A 19,782-nucleotide genomic window follows, 5' to 3' on the forward strand; every position below is an offset into this window, starting at 1 on the left:
ACGTTAAGTGTCCAAACTTTTAAACCAATTATTGTAATCTACGGGATAATTTTGTGTATCATCTTTGGAGATGTGTATTAATTCATCGGCCATATCACTTAAAATACCTGAATATAATAGCTCTCTTTTTTCCAGATGGATTCTTTATAGAAGCTGGTGGCTATGACTTTGAAGATCAATCAACTTCTCTGTATTTCGAACTTAAATACAATTGGACGGTAAGTATTTGGATGTCTGTGTGTTTGCAAATCAACTTACTGAAGATTTCAGAAAATACATATATTTATTTTTTTGTTGCAGAGATACTCCACAATTTACTTCGTCTGTCCGTCCGTCAGTCAGTCTGTAACGCTATGCGGGTAATGTGATTATCTCAGCTGCTTTTTGAGAGAGACTAGATATACACATTTCTTTGCGAATGTCTGTCGTTTATGCTTTAAAAGACAAATTATAAGGTTTTGTATTCTTTTTTTGTATATTCTCTCATAGTCTTTTTTTTATGACAACTGAACATCTGCCCTATGATATTGTCCCTTTGTTAAACTATGGTTTGTTTGTGCTTCGCTACTTTTGGATGTTGTCATCTTGTAAATTTAGTATATCAAGAAGACGATATTGATCATTATAGCTATGTAGTAATAAGATGTCTGTGTAAGTGTTTGTTAAAGAAAAATCCTTTACATATTCAATCTTTTTGTTTCAACTAATTCTATCAGTTTTCGTATAACCGCATGTTTGTGTGATTATTTGATGATTATTTTCTTTCCAGTTTTGCTTCCAAACTGATTAATATCCGCTGGATTATAAGCAGTTTTCAGACATACTAAAAATTAAGTATAGCATCGTATTAGAGAAATTTTTTTTACAAATATTAAAATAAAAATCACAAAATTAATACCAGTTTTAATCTTATAGTTTTTTATTTTAATATCCGCGGGAAGATGTCTAAAATACGATGCAATAAATAACTATTAAGGGGTTAATACTGGAGCCGAATCAAGCACATTACAAGAAAGGATTAACAAAACATAGAAAAGTTTACAGGTAATAGTTTCATTTTTTGCCTAATATTTGAAATTCTAACAAAATATGGTTTAATTTTGGCGGTAGAATACTAGTGGCTGCGCCCCTAGCACCTAGGGGCTCTATCTTCGAAGGGAACGGAAGCAAAATAGCCTAAAACCATCCGAACATATAAATCTGAAAATATAATAGCTTAAATCCATCACAGAACCTATGTGAAGCTTACCTAAAATCACGATCTTAATCTGTTCAGTATCTATAAAAAAAAATATTCAGTAGGGAGGTGGTCAGTGCTCGTTTGGCACTTTAAGTAAAAGCACCTTTTTTTTCTTAGTTCCAGTACCTGTTTTTCCATGTATCAGCGGCCAGCATTTCTAAGATACAGGTACAATTTATTGGATTAACTGCAGTTCTCGGTAAAATATTTCTGGTAACGAATATTTCCAAAAATCTATAAATTTTAAAGGCTGTAAGCTGCCAAACGGCTGAACGTACAGATCATGCCCGCACACTGTTCTAAGCGGCATAAGAATGCCTACAATTAATCTGGAATAGTCATAAATCAATAATGCATAATTATCTCACTGAGCTGTGCAGAGAAATGCGCGAAAAAGACCTAATTTACGCGTTTTTTCTTCAGTGGGGCTTTCCCTGTGCATCATTGGATCTTGGCTATTCCAGATTATTTGTAGGCCTTCTTATACCGCTTAAAATGATGTGCGGGTATAATCTGTACGTTCAGCCGTTTGGAAGCTAGCAGCCTTTATAATTCAAATATTTTTGGAAATATTCGTTACCAGGAATATTTTACCGTGAACTGCAGTAGATCCAATTTATTTGTTTATACAAAAAGTTAATACAAAATGTTCTTGGTAACGATTACCTCCTAAAAATCTATGAACTTTATAAGCTGCCAGCTTTCAAACGGCTGAATGTATATTTCATGCCCGCATACCGTGTTAAGCAGCATAATAAGGTCAATAAATAATCTGGAATAGACAAGATTTAATGATGCACAGGGGAAAGCTTCACTGAAGAATAAACGCGTAAAATCAGTTTTTTTTGCGCATTTAAGTGCACTACGAAATAACTGTGCATTATTTAGTTATGACCATAACATTTTACCGTGAACTGCACTAGATCCGAATAATGATTGACACGTGACAAAATCACATAACCATCAGTTAAAGTTAAGGATATATTTTCTCATTGCGTAAAATCCTGAAATGTCAATAATGAATATACATTGTATTTTTCGGAAGCTCTACAAAGTGTCCGAAAAAATGAGCCAGGTGACGTCAATAGATTCATATCTTTTTAAGGTGTTTCGGTTTCCTTTCCCACTACTACTCTCTCATTCCTCATTTTTATGACGTCACACGGCTCATTTTTTTGGACACTTTGTAGAGCTTCAACATTTAGTTTTAATGAAGAAAGTACCAGAAAAGAAGAGGCTACTGGAGACCTATGGATCCAGTGCCTACCATTATACTCCATGCTATTAGCAATGGAAAATCCTACGGTTAATTATTTAAGGTAAATCATTTTCCAGTATGGCTTCGAAACCGGTTTAAATCCACGGGATTAGAACCGGACCTTAGCTGCGGAAAGCTGTCTGAAATACGAAGCGATAAATGACGATTCTCGACTTATTACCATGCTCAGTTTGGACTTCCAGACAAAGGCCGTGCAATCAAATATAAAGGTCTGGCTCTAAATTTAATCAACAATCCCCACATTTATTTATCAGTTGTTTTCAAACAGCTATTTTTTCACTTTCTGGAAGGTGGTAGCCTCGAATCTCGGCTCAACACTACGCTATAACTAAATACGTTAAAAGTGGTTACGAGTCTGCTGCAATGTCAGGTTTGAGACATAATTAGTTTGAGTTGGAGTGAATGCCTAAACCTTAAAACAGGTGCAACTCATTACCATGCACAGTTGGACTCAAATGGTTGGTTGTCTAATGGGGTTTGACCACATAATTAAAAGAATAGACAGGGCAAGAGCTGTATGTAACCCTACCTACAGAGTGGGGACCCTTTGTCGAATTTCAATTGGGTTTTTAGAAATAGCTACAAAAAAGCAGAAAGCATTTTGCAGTTTGGGCCAGATAGTTGTCTTGGTTATACATCTATTCTTTACATTTATTGATTATGAGAGGCAAAACAACTAATTTGTAAGTAATCGTGCTTTTTCTCAGTTTAGACATTGAGGGGGGAGAATTTCAAGTTCTGCAAACTATTCCTTGGGATAAGGTAAAACAGAGTTTTAAATGCAAAGCTACTCTATAGGCATTGTTCTTTGGTTTGTTAGTCTTTTTGTAAAGTATTTTTTTCTTCATTTTTATTTCAATTAACTCAGTGTTGTGCACAGTTTTCCTTACGCCCATGCATCAACTTATTGAGAGTACAACAGTATGAAAGAAAAAAATTACAAGAAAAAATAAAGTTCTATTCCTAATCTTTATTTGTTTTTAGGTTGATATTGAAGTTATCAGTATAGAATCACACTTTCTAGGTATGTAAGGGTGACTGACACACAAATGACAAAGTATGTACTTAAGTTTTTAAAGTACAAGGGCAAATGCCCAATAAGATACGTCATAATATAGTTTTTATAATTTTTGGTTCTAAAAATCTGACACAATAAAAACTGTCCCGAATTTGTATTAATTTTGAGGAACACGACTCCAGTTACGTCATATTTTTCTTTCCCGAAAAAGGAAAGGGGGAAAGAAAAAAAAGGGAAGGGGGAAAGAAAAAAGAGATGGGAGAAAAGGGGGTTTTCCCCATCTCTTTTGAAGAGATTTTCTTCCCCCCTTCCCTTTTTCGGGAAAGAAAAATATGACGTCACTGGAGTCGTGTTCCTCAAAATTAATACAAATTCGGGACAGTTTTTATTGTGTCTAAAAATCTCTAATTTTGAATGTTTATTAAATAAACCCATTAAAATTATATGTAAAATGGGATAAAAAATAATTTGTACAAATTTTTGTGTGTACAAAATTGGATCCTGAATAAACCTTTCACCTAAGTTCGATTTTAGTAGGGTATTTAATTTTGGGTCATACTTTGAGTAAGAACTGATTCATATGATAAATAAAAACTGATTTTATAATGTTTCATTATTATTATTATTATGTTCTTCACAAGTCTTTAATATGAAACACTTCAATTTAGTCTTTACATTCATGTATCCTGTTATATAAAGAAGTAAGCCTTTTTAATCTGTAGAAAAGGAACTCACTAACCGCAGAACTGATATGGTTCTCCTTTACAGCGATACTTCTTAAGGTCCAATTTGGAGGAGGTTATCTCCACCCTCCCAATAAAATGACCGTCCCTAAAAAATACTTTTAAAAACGTTTTCTTTTTAAAACTCAAATTGAAAAGGGGGTTGTCACCTTAACGCCCCCTAGAGGCATCTAGGATGCGTAGCCGCTAGTGAAAGTGTATTGCATAATATTAAATTTAGAAAATATGCTTTTTATGAAAAAAAAAAAATAACTTTCTAGGAATTAGAAGCCCAGGAACGTTAGAAGATGTTATAGAATATATGGATAAAAATGGTTATGTTCATATACCTAATGCTCATAAGGTAACTTTTAAAATAAACAAGGATGACAAAATACATTACAACCTTGGAGGTCGAGCTCAATATTGGAGCTATGGCGAGTATTTTTAGTTCTGAGGTGGTGGAAAGTAAACTGTAAATTATTCTTATCTCCAAAAATTCTGCTTGGGTATTTGAGAAACCCCGCCTAGTTAGGGCACCGCAGTTTTAGGCCTCGCAGGAATAGGCCCCATAAGGGATTAGACTTAGGCAAAAACTAACCTCCCCTTATTTAAATTTAATTCAATAATAAGGGGTGGGGATGGTCGTTATCAGTGCTCAATGGATACTTTGTGTGAAAGTGCCGTGTTAAAACTTGTCAATACAAAAAATGTCAATAGTGGATGAAACAATTGTACACTCAATTTAATAAACCAACCAATCAAAAGTCATTAAAAGTCCCAAAAGTTGTTAATCCAACGAATAAGAAAACGTTATTAAAAAGCTTTGGGACAAGTGTAATAAACAGTCCACTGTCCCCCCTCTCTCTTTTTCTGGGTATTTTTATAAATATTGATAGTAACAACCTGGTTAAATTTCAGATTGATGAAGAAACGGACTTGATAAATTTAGAAGAAGAAGTTGACCACATAAAAAATGATTTATTTGTTAGAAAAGATGTTGTCAATAAATATTAGAATATCTTGATTATCTGTTATATTTTTTTAGCTAATCTAATTAACCTGTCTGTCCATCCGTCATCGGGGAAAATTAGAATAATTCGGCTGCTGTTTAAATGGCTGATTTTTAAAAAAGATTCCACTTTGCCAATAGTATAATATACAACTAACTTGATTCGTCGGTCTTAAAGACAATAAAATTGTAATAGGCAACATGTTTTACGTTGATTTTATCATAGATAGAACTCTGAATATTTGATTAAAATATTGCAATAACATGAGTTATTTAAACAAACAAAATTTATCATTAATGAGTATTTGATACCGAATTACGAAAAGATTAATGTCATATTAAGAATACACTAAAGATCATTAGGTTGACCGCGTGGGGACCCCCAAAACCGGCCATGCACTCCAAGATAGAGATTTGATTAAATGACCCCCATGTGCATTTTTTTAATCATGGAAAGGAAACGAAATTGCGGGTTTCGTCATAATTTAACAGTAGTTTTTGATAGATTATTTTAGGTTAGGTAAATCTTTATGATTGCCCCGCAGGGTTAGATAATTGGTCCCGCAGTCTTAGATCCTCCCGCATGTACTAGGAATGGAAGAAGTATGAAAATACGAGGAAACCTGCTACTTTCCATGATCAAATAACTCCCATCATTAAAATTACCCCCTTCCCCCCCATCTTATTTAATTTTAAATTTTTTTTCAAAATAACATGGGGGGGGGGGTATGCTTGACAACGCAACAATTTCATAATAAATGACCTTTTGAAATAGGTTTATCGAAATCTATTTATTAGAATTAAAAGTATTTAATAATTTTTTATCAATAAGTAATTATAATTATATTAAAATGGGAAGTTGATAAGAACCAACTATTTTATAATTTTATCAAAAATATCAATTAGTCAAGTTTTAACTTTTGATTTAGTTCGTTTTAATCAAACTTTAACTAATCACATATTTTTAAGAGTGTTAGAATTGTCCATTTCAAACTTTGCATTATGATTCCTATATAAGTTAGGTTTAGAAAGCATTGCAAATTTATGTTCGTTACCGGAATTTTCGCACGTTTTAACAACTTTTTGACAACAATTTCTGTGATATAATTATCCTATATATCTGATTTTTGGAATACCGATTCCTAGGAAAACATATTATATTATAAGTGAAGCATCTAAAATCCTAAATATGTAAGTATTTCCTTCCTTTAAACAGTATCCTATTTAACAGTTATATGCAAAAAATTATGTACAATTGTATCAAAACTTAGCTATAATACAAAGTAGCTTGATGTCTGTCCGTCCGTCTAAAGCTTAATATCTTGGTAACCACTGAACCGATTGGATTCTACTCTTCAGGGAATATATCTTCTGGTCCTGTGGTGGTTTTAGGAGAGAGGTGGGACACCCCAAACCCCCCCAAAAAACAAAAAAAATCATCTCCCAATTTTTTTTATAGATTTTTTTTGCATCAGTTTTGCGAATTCGCCATTTATTCGCGAAAATTGGCGACCCTTTCGCAATTTTTTCGGCTGGGAAGGTAATAGAAGATGTAATGTTTCCCATACTCACATCATTTTTTTGGGCACGTACATAATTTTTTTTTGTAATTACCAATTGCGTAAAAGCTCCTAGAGACATATTTAATTGTAATTTTAACTCAGTTTTTGAAGAAAGATTAAGATAATGGGCATAGAGGGGTTGGGGGTGATTTAAAAGTTTATAAACATTTTTAAGATATTACTTATTTCCTTATTTTCTTATATACAAGATTATGGAAAATGATATTGATGACAAGTCTGATTCCGAGGATGTTGTTGATGACAAGTTTGATTCCAAGGATGTTGTTGATGACAAGTCTGATTCCGAGGATGACATTATTTCTGTGGTAGTATTTCTACTTGGAACCCGCTGTAGTAGTCTAAATTGTTAGACTCCGGACCACACTGCTTATTACTAGATACATAATAATGCTATATCCAGCATATGACTCTATAAGTTAGAATAGGGGAAATGTTTTGGCCTGTAAAATGGTATAGCTCATTAAATTGCATATCTAGGATTTCCAGACAAGTGTCATTCATTTAAGTGTTAGTTGACTGTTGGGTATTACTTTACCAAATATGCTTGTGGGATGGAGCAACACGTTCAGTTCAAATTAAAATACAAAAATGCCCTTGGTAATAGCTAAACTTAAAATGAACTGCAGATACAAAAATTGTATAATTGATTTGATGCTTATTTTAGTCAGAGTAAGAATTATGAGTGCCTTGCAGGACTTTTTATTGCAGGGCGAAGGACAGTATAGGAGCTGCTGTATTAAAGGAAGCCTGCAAGAAATACCACGCTTTAACTGCTGAAAGACTGCCATAAGTAGACCAAATACCCCAAATTTGAAGCCTTCAGCTTCTATAACAAAAAAGTTCTAGGCATTTTAAAATGACATTTTATGTACAATGAAAATTTTGAAAGAATTGCAATGCTCATGTTGAAAACTTTGAAATTAAACTACGTGGTCTAGAAACAAAATTATAAGCTTATGTTTGTCATAAATTTAGGTTTCCAGTAACTAATTATGTTTTTACAATAAAAATACCCATTTTTATAGTCCAAATCATTAAAAAAAATTAAGTTTTACTTGCGTTGTACCTAATGTACTGTAGCCAATCAGAAGGCTGAATTAGCCTAACAACCAATCACAGCTAAGCTTGTATTAGTTTACCCCTTTGTTTCCGCTATGATTTTCGTTTAAAAATGCAATTTAAATCGAATTTTTTTCATAGATTTTGACTATGAAATGTGGTGTTTTTATTGAAAAAAAGTAATCAGTTACAGGCAATCTAAGTTTCTGACAAAGATAAGGTTATAATTTTGTGTCTAGGCGACGTAATTTAATATTGTTTTTTCTTTTATGAGCATTGGAAATCTTTCAGAAATTCCATTGTACATAAAATGCTATTTTGAAATGCCTAGAACTTTTTTGTTATTGAAGCTTAAAGGCTTTAAATTTTGGGTATTGGGTCTTCTTGTGGCAGTCTTTCAGCAGTTAATGCGTGATATTTCTTGCAGGCGACCTTTAACTAGAAAAAGTTTTAATTGATAATTTGTCCATCTATTACTTATTTAAAGAAAATTTTGGAAAAATACCATCCATTTTATTGTTAAATGTTTCTAAATAATCAAAATATACTAATTAACAATTCTTTTTATTCTACTAATCGAATGACACACCTAGGGAGAATTTCCTAATCAGGAGTCTGTTCAGGTTCTTTTAAGTGGAATGGTTGATGAAGGTAATTTTATTTTAAAAAGAATTTAATGCATGGTATTTTCATCTGTTCATCTGTCTGCCAGTTTGTAGCAAAAGCTCTGGTTAACTGGACACATTAATAATTAAAATTTTTTAAAAGAATTTCAAAATTAATACCTTTTCATAATAATAAGGGTTAAATCACAAAGGGAACATTCACTTATAAGTTCTCAGTGTATATTGGATTCTAAGCTAATGTGCTTTCCCACTAAGAGCCTATTGATTAAACTGTTTTAACCTATTTTTAAAACATATATAAAAAATATACTATGACAACAGTAGAATCGGACTGCAGAGCCTAAATTTAAATTAAGTCCCTAATAAACTTTTTTGGTGGGATTTAAGAATTAATTTTTACTGATGCTCTGGTCATTTTTGACCAGAGCAAAAGGTCTTTTTTTATTGGGGTAAAATTCGTAGCTTTTAGAGTGTTTTGCTTCATAAATATTGTATTCTGGTATAGAGTAAAATTAGGCCTTTGGATTTCATCTAAATTAATTTATTAAAAAATTAATTCTTTGTAATATATCAATGAATTAACATTAACATGTTTGTGTTCTATCACTTATTTTAAAAACATAAAAAATGGCTGTAAAGGGTTAAATGACAACAAATGTTTTTGCAATACAACAAATTTATTTTTGTCACATATACAAATGTGATATAAAATAAGATTATTCAAACTTATTTTTTAAAATAATTTTAAAAAGTATGTATCTTTTATGTGAATGGTTTTCATTCCTTTCATTTAAATTAAATAAAAATTATTTAACTACATTGGAAATAAGTCACTTTGTGAAAACACTCTTTTTTTGAATTGTAAAGAATTGAAATAAAACAAGACTTCTTATTGGTTAGACTTCAGAATTATTTGTTTTATTGTAAATGTTAGATTTTTCAATGAAATTAATTGTTTTGGAAAAAAAATTATTTCCAATGAACAGAGTAATGTTTTTTTTATTGTATCAATATAAAGTGAATTATATAAAAATGTTCTGTAAGCCACAATATTAACCGAAGTAAAAAAAGAGCTTTTGCTCCGGTCAAAATGACTACAGCAACACTAAAAATTGATTTTTAAATCCCCCAAAAAAAAGTTTATTGGGGACTTAATTCAAATTTGGGCTCTGCAGTCTGATTCTATAGGTGTCCTAGTATATTTTTGACCCCCCATTAAAAAATAGGTTAAAACAGTTTAAAGATGATCCCCCACCCCCTTGTATCAGAAATTAACTGAAAACAAAGGGTGCAAGTTCCCCTATACCTTAACAAACTAAAACTTTATTTGGATAATGCTGAAGCACTAGATCTCAGTAATGGCTACTCTAATTAGGTATAAATTTTAGGGTAATTTCATATATGTCTGTCTGTTGGTAATTGTTGGTTGTCTTCAGAAGAATTATTTTTATGGGAAAAGTCAATTTCTTTAAAGATTTATTAGAAATATATGGATTATGTGAGTTTTTTAGGTCATCAAGAAACAGAAGAACATGAAGATTCCATAGAAATCATAATTCAATTAGATAATGAGTTTTCTCACAATAAAGATTCATTTGAAGGAGTGCATTCAGCAGCACTGACTCTTAATATTCCAAATGACATAGACATGATACATAATGTTAGTGGGGATGAGTTTAGGAGTCTTAAAAGTCTTCATGAAGAAAAGAGTTCAAATAATGAGATCATAGCAAAGAATTCCAACAATAAGGTATTTATTACCTATTTATGATAGCACATATCTCAAAATTTGTAGTACCTAATGATTGTTTTCAGTTATTGATATTTAGTTTAAATTTTTTCAAAATTTAAGGGTATCCATGGTTGCTGGCGAAGGTCAGATAAGTAAGTTTGATTTTTTTTGTTTTATCTGCTATAAAATAGACATAATAATTGCTAAAGGGCATCTTCAACCTTTCAATAGAAATTGCCCAGAAAAAAATTATTAAAAAAAATTCCATGTGGTGGGTGAACCCCTTTACAAAAAATTCCCCTTTGATTCTAGAAAACTTCAAGGAGTAGCTGCTATTTTTAAGTGAATAAAATTTAACCCTTAGAAACATAATCTTAATTCTTAATTTTAGGTTCAGGATGCTGCAAATTCTCACATTAAGTAATATAATGTTTTTCTTACTTGATGTTTGTTTACCAGCTTGGGATATCATGAGTGATATCATGGTGCTTGAATTGTATTGGAGAAAGGCAAATTTCACTTGGGTAAATAAGTAGTAATATTTGTTAGTGATAAAAGCAAGAATATATGTAAATATTTGTGTTTACTTAGGATGAATCTTATGAAGATAAGGAGACAAAAGGTAGTAAATATTATTTAGATAAGTTACAAGCATTTTGTAATCTTGCTTGAAATAAGCCTTGTATTATTCATACCAATCAATAAAATATCTATGTATACGTCTGTGTGCAGCCTAAGATCTTGCTAACCACTGGACAATTCGTTCCAGTAAAGATTCTTACAGGTACAGGAAACTCTTTTGGGGGAGAGTACACATGCCCAAGAGAATTCCCACTGCCAATTTTTTATTTTTGTAAAAACCATAATAAATATGAAGGGTTGCCCCCTAAAAGCTTGAATTTTAAGACATTGCAGAAAAAAAACTAATAAATACAGTACAGCCTCCAAGAAAAGGTTTTAGATTTTTATGGTCTTGGTTAGAACATAGGTGAAATAATAATCCCCCTTGTTAAAAATTAAATGAAATTAAACCTGTTATGTGTCATATCATTTAAGGCAACATGATAGAGAGTAATAAGTATGACAATTTTGGTGGCCCCCAAATGTATTCACTTGGTTTTATAGCATCAGGTATTAAATATAAACAGAACATCTCACCATTATTAATAAGAATTAGAGACATACAAATGAAAGCATTTTTTTTATTTCAGTAATCATACTGATTCTGCCAAGTCTATCACTTATGGTTGACAATATTTTAAACAACCAGATAAGCATTACAAAGCTTTTGGTGGCTTTTGCTTATCAGCCTGCTATGATTTTGAAGGTTGTACAGAAATTAAAGACTGATTTTAAAAATATGTAATTGTATTTGTGTTGTGTTACTTGAATGAAAATTAGTGATCAGGATCATGTATTCAGGGATTCAGATGTTTTCTTTCACCAGATGACCTTGATATGAGAAAAAAGTATCAGAAAACAAAAGTATATAATTAATTAAAGTAGAAAAATTTATATTTCTTGTTTTAAAGATCTATTTTTTAAACTTATTGTCTATTTTTAGGTTTATGAATTAACCCTGGAATCATCAATGCAGTTTTTAGTTCAATGTGGGATCTTACTGTTTACAACTTATAGCATTGAACCATCTAGCTTTCATACAACTCAGAAAAGAGATTTTACTGAAATTAAGAGCATACTCACTTCATTCTTTGCTATCCAGTATGGATTCAGTAGTTTCATTGTAAACGTCATATCAGAGAAACCAAGCATACTATTGAAATTTAGACTTATGATTATAAGTACTTATGATATTATTCCAAGGTAGTTTCTTACAATATAAGACAAATAAACTTGGGTTTATTTAAAATTGAAAACTTAATTTTAAATACACTATTATTTACCAAAACATTATTTTAGAATATCTACATTTTCTAATCTTTGACTACAATTGCATGGGGAAAAAATCATATTATATTTCAGATTTGCAACCCTACTCAGCATTATTATCCTTAGTCTTGAATGGAAACTTGGAGTTCTTGTATCAACAACATCTTTATGCTTAGCTCTATTTCTCATACCAGCACTTGCTACATTCTTAAACAAATATAGAAAAGACCCAATTACATTGGCTGATAGAACAGTTTTTTTCAATCCTACTCCTATCTTAGCACTCACTGAGGCACATAAGGATGGAGAGTTTGAAAAGTTTTCAAAACCAAGAATGAAAAACAAGTTTGTAAGCCTCATTATCATATCTGTGATCATCACTGTTGAAAACCTTAGCTATATCTTTTTCCCAAAAAGAGATCAATGGTAAGGGCCAAGGCTCTAAAATTTTAGGATTTAGGATCCTAAATTTTAGGATTGGAGTTCATATTTTGTTGGACATAATGGCCGTCTTTGCTGTTTATTTTTGTTCTTGTCTTGTAATAAAAACTAAGATTCAATAAATACTGAAATAAAAAGAATTTTCAAACAATTTCTCAGCAGCGTGAAATGGATTTTGCCAGGGGGATACATGAAGCACACCTAGAAATTCTTCTATTTGTTACCAAAAAAAGTTTTTTTTACTTTTTTTTCATTCTTTTTAGAAATCAAATACATTTTGTTAACTTGAAGTTAAAACTATTTTCAGGTGGGACTGTGTAACAAGGTCTAATAATATCTCAGGGCTTTTGAAAGTTTCCTGGATGGTTATTGGAATCTGCCTCTTCATTTCATCACTTGAAATGATTCCGTTCTTGAGGACAAGAGAGTGCTGGGTATCATTTCTTTACAAGAAGGAAGAAGAAGGAATAAATTCAGGTACTATAACTTAAGCCTTTAGCAATATTTGGTTCAGAATGAAATGTAAATTCTATAGAATTTCCATCAAAAAAATTATTTATTAATAAATAATTTAAACTGCATATGTGACGAATTTTCTGTATAACCTAAAATGGCAATAGGTTATTAAAAGGTAGAAATATTTTTCTGGGGCATTTTAGGAATAAAGTGTATTTGCTATGTTTTTTTTCAGAACAAGATATGCATGGTCATAAAAGTTATATTTCCATGGTAAAAATTATAGCAGCTACAAGCATTAACTTTGACAAATGCTTACTTTACAAAAAAAATGATTATATTATTTTTTTTTTTTAAATATTCATTATTATTTCAGGGATTTCAATGGAAGAAGTGAGCAAAATTTATTCATATTAAACATATTTTTAAATTAAGTATAGTTCTAATTGCATGAATATGAAAATATAAATTTTTTTTAATAGATATATTTCCGTTGATGCAGCACTTTATGTAATATCAGGTATTTAGAAACTAATAGATACAAAGTAATTTTACAACTACTGTTGGATTCACTTTGAGATAAGAGGGGCTTTGTCCCAGAAAAGGATATAGAATTGTTGCATAACCTTGTGCATTCCCATGTTTTTTTTTTCTGCTGACTAACATAACAATGTACCCATTATTACCCTCTTGTATGACTTTACCCTCTTACTATGGATGAGCGTATTGCTAAATATCTGAGGACTATATTAGCAACATAAATTGACAATAAAATTTCCTCTGTCACAATACCCACATATTCTATATCCATTGTCCCAGGATGTGTTGTTTTATATAGGATGTTTGATACTCTGTTTTTCTATTGGTGCACTTGTCATGTTCCATGATACCAGCAATGTAGGATCATTACAAGAGGGGACAAACATAACACCAGAGGAATTAGACAAGTTTATTGATGATATCAACATTTTTATAGATAGGTAAATGAAAAAAAATTGTTTACATTAACCAAGATTAAGTTATCATTTTTTAGAGAAAACAGTGTATGTGATTTTTTGAAAAATTCCACAGAAAGTTTTGGTATGTATATGTCCAGATAACATTAATTTTAATATATTTTTTATTACAGTAAGGTAAGATAAGGGGAAAAACAAAAGTACATGAAAAGAAAAAAATAATTTTCCTTTAATACTTCTATTCATTAAAATGTAAAAAAAATATGGTTTATGTATCACATCTAAATAATTTACATTTGTTTTTTTGGTTTAATTATGTGAACGTTTTTTTTAAATTTCAAGTGGCCAGTGCACTGCATGAACTTTTAAAAATCCAAAAATTCACACTAGCTGGACATATTGTTACCTGTAAACCACAACACAAGATTAACATCAAAACAGGGTAAAACCTTTTTCATTCACTAGCATCCAAGGACTCTGCATTCAAAGGGGTACTTAAGAAGGGGCCAGAGAAATCAAAACCATCTAAAAGCTTAAATCCAATAATTAAATAGCCTTAACTCTATGTGTATCTTCTCTTTCAAGGAGTTCTGTTGTTATTTTTTATTGAAATATTTAACTTTTTTGAAGCATTTTTGAAAGGTGTAAAAAATATTTACTCTGACACCTGAATAAGCTTAAAAGATAAGATTATCAACCCACACAAATTTAAAATCCTTGCTACATTACATAAAAATATAAATTACAATAAATTAATATCTATTTAAAAACATTCGAATTATCTAAACAAAAAGTTTTAAAAAATTTGTTTAGAGAAAAAATAAAAGTTCTGACTGCATTCCACTCTACAATTGAATCATGTCAAAACAAGGCTAAAGAAAATGATGAGTGTTATAAACTAATTGATAAATTGACAACTGTTTATGGAGAAGATATTGACTTCAGGAATGATAAAGGTAACACTGAGAAAAGTCTTTTACAGTAATTTTATCATTCAATTAAAAAAAATTCTTCTTAACTAATTTCAACAATCATGAATAATGCTTGATTATGAATGTATCAAAAATGGTGACATGTTCTGATATCATTGACGTACCAAGCCATTTAAAATCAGAATATTGATTAGGTGAAACACCATATGTATTTTCTGGTAAAAATACACGCATAAAGTCTATTTTGACAAAAGCTGGAGCAGATACTACAATACCAAGATTTGATGGATCCAACCATTTATCAGAGTCAAACCACACTTCAGCAGTTTGTTCAGGTGAACATAAACTTCTGAACATTCTGAAAATAGGCTCTACTACATAAAAGTTGAACAATTTTAGTCCTCCACTACAAAGGAACCCTGCAAGAAATACACCGCTTTAACTGCTGAAAGACTGCCACGAGTAGACCCAATACCCAAAATTGAAGCCTTTCAAAATGTTTTTTAGTACAATGAAAGTTTTGAAAGATTTTCATTGCTTAAGATAGAAATTTCCATATTTAATTACGTCGTCTAGAAGCAAAATTAAAAGCTTATTTTTGTCAGAAACTTAGGCTGCCAGTATTTGATAACATTTTTACAATAAAAACACCCCTTTTTATGGTCAAAATCTGTTAAAAAATTTGGTTTAAATTACATTTGTAAGCGTAAAATCATAGTGGGAAAAAGTGAAACTAATTTAAGTAATACAGATGCTTATCTGTGATTGGTTGTTCAAAGCTGACATTCTCACACTCTCAGCACAACTTAAATTAAACTGAATTTTTTTTAATGATTTTGACTATTAAGAAGGGTGTTTTTATTGTAAAAATGTTATCAGTTACTGGCATCCTAAGTTTCTGCCAAAAATAAGCTTCTAATTTTCTTTTGGGTATTGGGTCTACTTGTAGCAGTTTTTCAGTAGCTAAATTGGTATATAACTTGCAGGGTTTCTTTAACCAAATATGAACCCTAAGTACACCTATGTTTTATCAGTCCTTGTCTTAATAGAATATTTACTATTGGTGCCTTTATATAGTATTTAAAAAAGAGTTCAGAATGAGGAGGCCATATTCAGTACTAGTTAAGCCAATTTCAAATGAAGAAAGATCATTTTTAAATTTAAGGTGTAAAAGTAGGTGGTTACCTTAAGACCTAACCTCCTTTATAAGTCCATCCGAATATTTAAAATTTTAGTATCATGAAAAAAAACTTACAAATCATTTAAAATGTGTATTATATTGGTGCCTTTATATAGTATCTAAAAAAGAGTTCAGAATGAGGAGGCCATATTCAGTACTAGTTAAGCCAATTTCAAATGAAGAAAGATCATTTTTAAATTTAAGGTGTAAAAGTAGGTGGTTACCTCAAGACCTAACCTCCTTTATAAGTCCATCCGAATATTTAAAATTTTAGTATCATGAAAAAAAACTTACAAATCATTTAAAATGTGTATTAGTTTCAAATAGTTAAATATTTAATTTCATTTTAGTATACAGCATTGAGGTTACTGATATTTGCAGCAACAATAGAATATCCAGTGATCAGTCTCCCCTAGATCATTGCCGTTCAGGTAACCATATTGAGTTCAGAAAAGATGAATTATCGAAATGTTAGTATTATTTTTCAATTAAAATTTGTTCCACTTTTGTCATTGAAGAAACCAATTAAGTTAAGTATTTTATTAATTTCTAAATCTTACTTTTTAGGGTGTAAACCTTTTTCTTATAAGGGCTACGCTGCTTGTGTGAAAAAAAGGGCGATTAGAATCAGGTTAGTAACATTAAGTTTTGTTTTTTAAAAATATTACATGATAAACAGAGTGATACACATAAAACTGGGGTTTTATTATCTTTAAAAGTGTGGTCGCAGTCAAGGACGTCCAGGGGGAAGGGGGTAAAGTGGTGATAAACAATTTTTTTGGGGGGTAAATATCCCCCAAAAATTAATAATCCCGAGAAAAAAAAAATTCCTGCATGCTTCGTGCACTTTATTACTTCCACTTTCAAGATCATGATCAAGACCACCAAAAATCAAAAGACCATATATTGCCAACAGATTAAAAAAGTTCTGAACCAAGATAAAAATACATGTTATAGTTTGCATTGGCCCTTTAATTAAACAATGCACTGGGTGTGTCTAAACAATGTCTATTCAAAGAAGTAAAATTTTCTAATTATTAAGAAAAAAATGTTTAAATCAAAATTGATTGTCTACCTTCCATAAATAGATCAATCAAACATTTCAGTAATTATCAAAATATCAAATCTTTATCATAGTAGCAATTTATCTTGGCATGCTGCCAGGTGATGGTACCCTCCCCAAAACTAGTTAAAAACCTTACAAGGACCTATTTGAAGCTACACTTTAAAGGAGAATTAGCAAGACTTGTGAGTTGATTTTTGTGTTTTTTTTATGTATAGGAATGAGATACTACTAAATATTTTATAGTACTTTATTATTAGGTACTTTTTTACATTTTTAAATTACCCCCCCACAAAAAAAAATTTTACCCGGGAGCTAATTTTTTTAGGGGGTGTAATTATCCCCCGAACAGTTTATGGGGGCAACAGAACCCCCCCCCCCCCCCCTTAGCAAAATTTACCCCAAAGGGAAAAATTTTGGGGGAGGTAAAAAAATTTGCGGCTCGCTTTGCGTGCCATTTTACCCCCCCCCCCTTCAAAAAGTTTTACCACCCTCCAAATAAAAAAAGCTTATAGGCCCCTGGTCGCATGATGTGAGTATAGTAGCCATAATTTCTTAGTGTTTGGACCTAAGTAGTAACACAGAATAGGGTGGAATAGAAATGAAAATTATATAATTATAGTGGACCAATTGAAAAGATTTGAATCATGCGCATTAGAATGTACTATAGAGAATGTACTATGATATGTAAAAATTCAGAAAAAGACCAAAAGCAAAAGTACATTAGACAAATATGACAAAAAAATATGGGAGCTACTGTTTATTACCTCACCGTTGCATAGTATGGCAGGTGTCCCAAATTAAGTTACTGTAATGGAGAACGCAAATGAACTTGGGATAAGTGTTTTACTGATATCATGTAAGTGAGTTTGGGGTATTTAAACCACTCAACAATGATAGGTATCTGGTTTATAGTAACAAAAAATGCTCTATGTGAAAAAATTAACACAAGAAAAATTAAGATAAATCTTGCATTTTGCATGAAAAAATCTTAAAATATCAATATTAATTTAGAAAAAGGTCTAAGAAAAGGACTATTATAAGTTTAAGATGTCCTAATCAATTCCTGGTTATAAGTAGTAGTAAGGGTATGGGAGTACTTAAAACAAGAGTGAGAGATGGAAAAATTACTTTTGTTGATCTCTTATCAAATTATCATTAAGTGAAAAGGAAACCAAACCAAAATTCCAAGACCTCTAACTCTAATAGGAGCCCATCTTGGGGGAACGAAATTGGTTTGGGGAGGAGGTTCATTTTACATACTTGACTTTTTTTTCTAGAAGAATATTTGAATATTGGATTGACAGATGCCTTGCATACAAATTAGATGTATACAGATGTGAATGAATATTTTGATATGTGATTGCTTATCTATCTACACCTACTTTTATAATCATTATGTTATATATTTTATACATGAATAAATATTAAATATTGATAATTGGATTTTAATTATTGAGCCTTTTTATTTTCAGTTAAAAACAAAACCAAAAAAAAAGAGATGGATAATTCCTCATTTTTATGACGACACAAGGCTGATTTTTGAGTCACTTTGTCCAATCCATATATGTTTTTTCACCCACCAACTTTGTCTATTTATATACCAAATAAAAAATTTGGATTGTGAATTTCTAGGTCGACTTTAAACCAGGAAATATATATAACCAACAAGCAAAATAGATATAAAATAATATTTAGTTGACAAATTGTTGTCCCTCGAAATCATGAAAAACCATAACAAATATTTTTTTTCTCTCAAATTGATTGAGTTTGATACAGCAATAAATTTATCATTGTTTGCTAAAAATTCTATAAATCCCCCCCTACTTTTATATCCTCTCATAAAATGCTTTTGTTATATATAACGCTTTTGTAAATAACATGAAATTTCAATGTTTTTTATTTGCAGTTTTATCTTTCTTGTTGGTCCTTCATTGAATAAACATTATTTTAAATATTAATTATTATTATTTATATTTTTTCATAATATTAAAGTATATTATACATAAAGTTTATCATTATTTATACAAATATACATTATAGATGTTGATCTTAAATAAAACTATTATACTATTTAATAGCATTTACAAAGAAGAAATTTGTTCATTTTGTGCTCTAAAATATTACAAAATCTTTTCATGAAAGTTTAAAACCTTAAATCTAAAGCTGAGTATTCAATATTTTTCTATAATACATAAAAAATAGACATTTCAAATTTTACATGAAGTAAGCCTAAATGTTAGGCCTTAATTACATAATTTTATTAACATCAAAAGTTCCTTATATACATAACAAAGAAATATTTAATATAATTTTTTTTACATTTTTTTTAAAAGAATGGAAAAATAAAAAAAAGATTTATGACAGAAAACAGTTGCAATATTTAATACAAATCTTTAAATACATTTTTCTTATATAGATCTTCTTAATATACTTTTCCTTAAGACACTTATGAATTCTACACTTTTAATTAGGTAATAGATATTTAAATCATCGTATTATAGACAGCTTTCAGCTTATAGTAAAATAAAAGATTAATTCAAGTTTTAACTGGGCCAAAAAATTGTATCGATTTTGTTATTATTTACTTTTT

The 19,782-nt window shown here is 30.5% G+C and overlaps 2 protein-coding genes across 4 annotated transcripts in view; both read left to right on the forward strand.

Annotated features, from left to right (window-relative positions):
- LOC145331797 (protein Star-like) overlaps positions 1–5,286 on the forward strand; it is a 9,828-nt gene extending 4,542 nt beyond the window's left edge. The window contains exons 8-15 of one of the 2 annotated variants that reach the window (XM_080176637.1): positions 136–218; positions 977–1,044; positions 1,358–1,408; positions 2,446–2,559; positions 3,227–3,281; positions 3,504–3,543; positions 4,541–4,623; positions 5,181–5,286. In XM_080176637.1, the coding sequence (XP_080032763.1) occupies positions 136–218; positions 977–1,044; positions 1,358–1,408; positions 2,446–2,559; positions 3,227–3,281; positions 3,504–3,543; positions 4,541–4,623; positions 5,181–5,276 (590 nt within the window). In that variant the 3' untranslated portion in view covers positions 5,277–5,286. The remainder of the gene's footprint in view (positions 1–135; positions 219–976; positions 1,045–1,357; positions 1,409–2,445; positions 2,560–3,226; positions 3,282–3,503; positions 3,544–4,540; positions 4,624–5,180) is intronic. The other variant, XM_080176638.1, reaches the window with a different exon arrangement.
- A 1,733-nt stretch (positions 5,287–7,019) lies between these two features.
- LOC145331613 (uncharacterized) lies at positions 7,020–18,630 on the forward strand. 2 transcript variants are annotated; one of them, XM_080176379.1, is made up of 22 exons: positions 7,020–7,159; positions 8,507–8,564; positions 10,051–10,289; positions 10,392–10,423; positions 10,663–10,795; positions 10,863–10,893; positions 11,328–11,402; positions 11,483–11,598; positions 11,694–11,756; positions 11,836–12,095; positions 12,255–12,587; positions 12,910–13,079; positions 13,294–13,331; positions 13,435–13,451; positions 13,541–13,578; positions 13,897–14,038; positions 14,092–14,138; positions 14,357–14,456; positions 14,828–14,970; positions 15,141–15,281; positions 16,477–16,557; positions 16,717–18,630. In XM_080176379.1, the coding sequence occupies exons 1-22, from the start codon at positions 7,046–7,048 to the stop codon at positions 16,749–16,751; spliced, it is 2,406 nt and encodes an 801-aa protein (XP_080032505.1). In that variant the 5' UTR covers positions 7,020–7,045; the 3' UTR covers positions 16,752–18,630. The 2 variants fall into 2 exon arrangements, with proteins under 2 accessions (XP_080032505.1, XP_080032504.1); XM_080176378.1 differs by having other exon boundaries at positions 7,021–7,159; positions 16,694–18,630.
- Positions 18,631–19,782: the final 1,152 nt, after the last annotated feature.

The sequence above is a fragment of the Acartia tonsa genome, chromosome 11 (assembly GCF_053477335.1).
Source record: "Acartia tonsa isolate MP-2025a chromosome 11, ASM5347733v1, whole genome shotgun sequence".
NCBI classification, from domain to species: Eukaryota; Metazoa; Arthropoda; class Copepoda; order Calanoida; family Acartiidae; genus Acartia; species Acartia tonsa.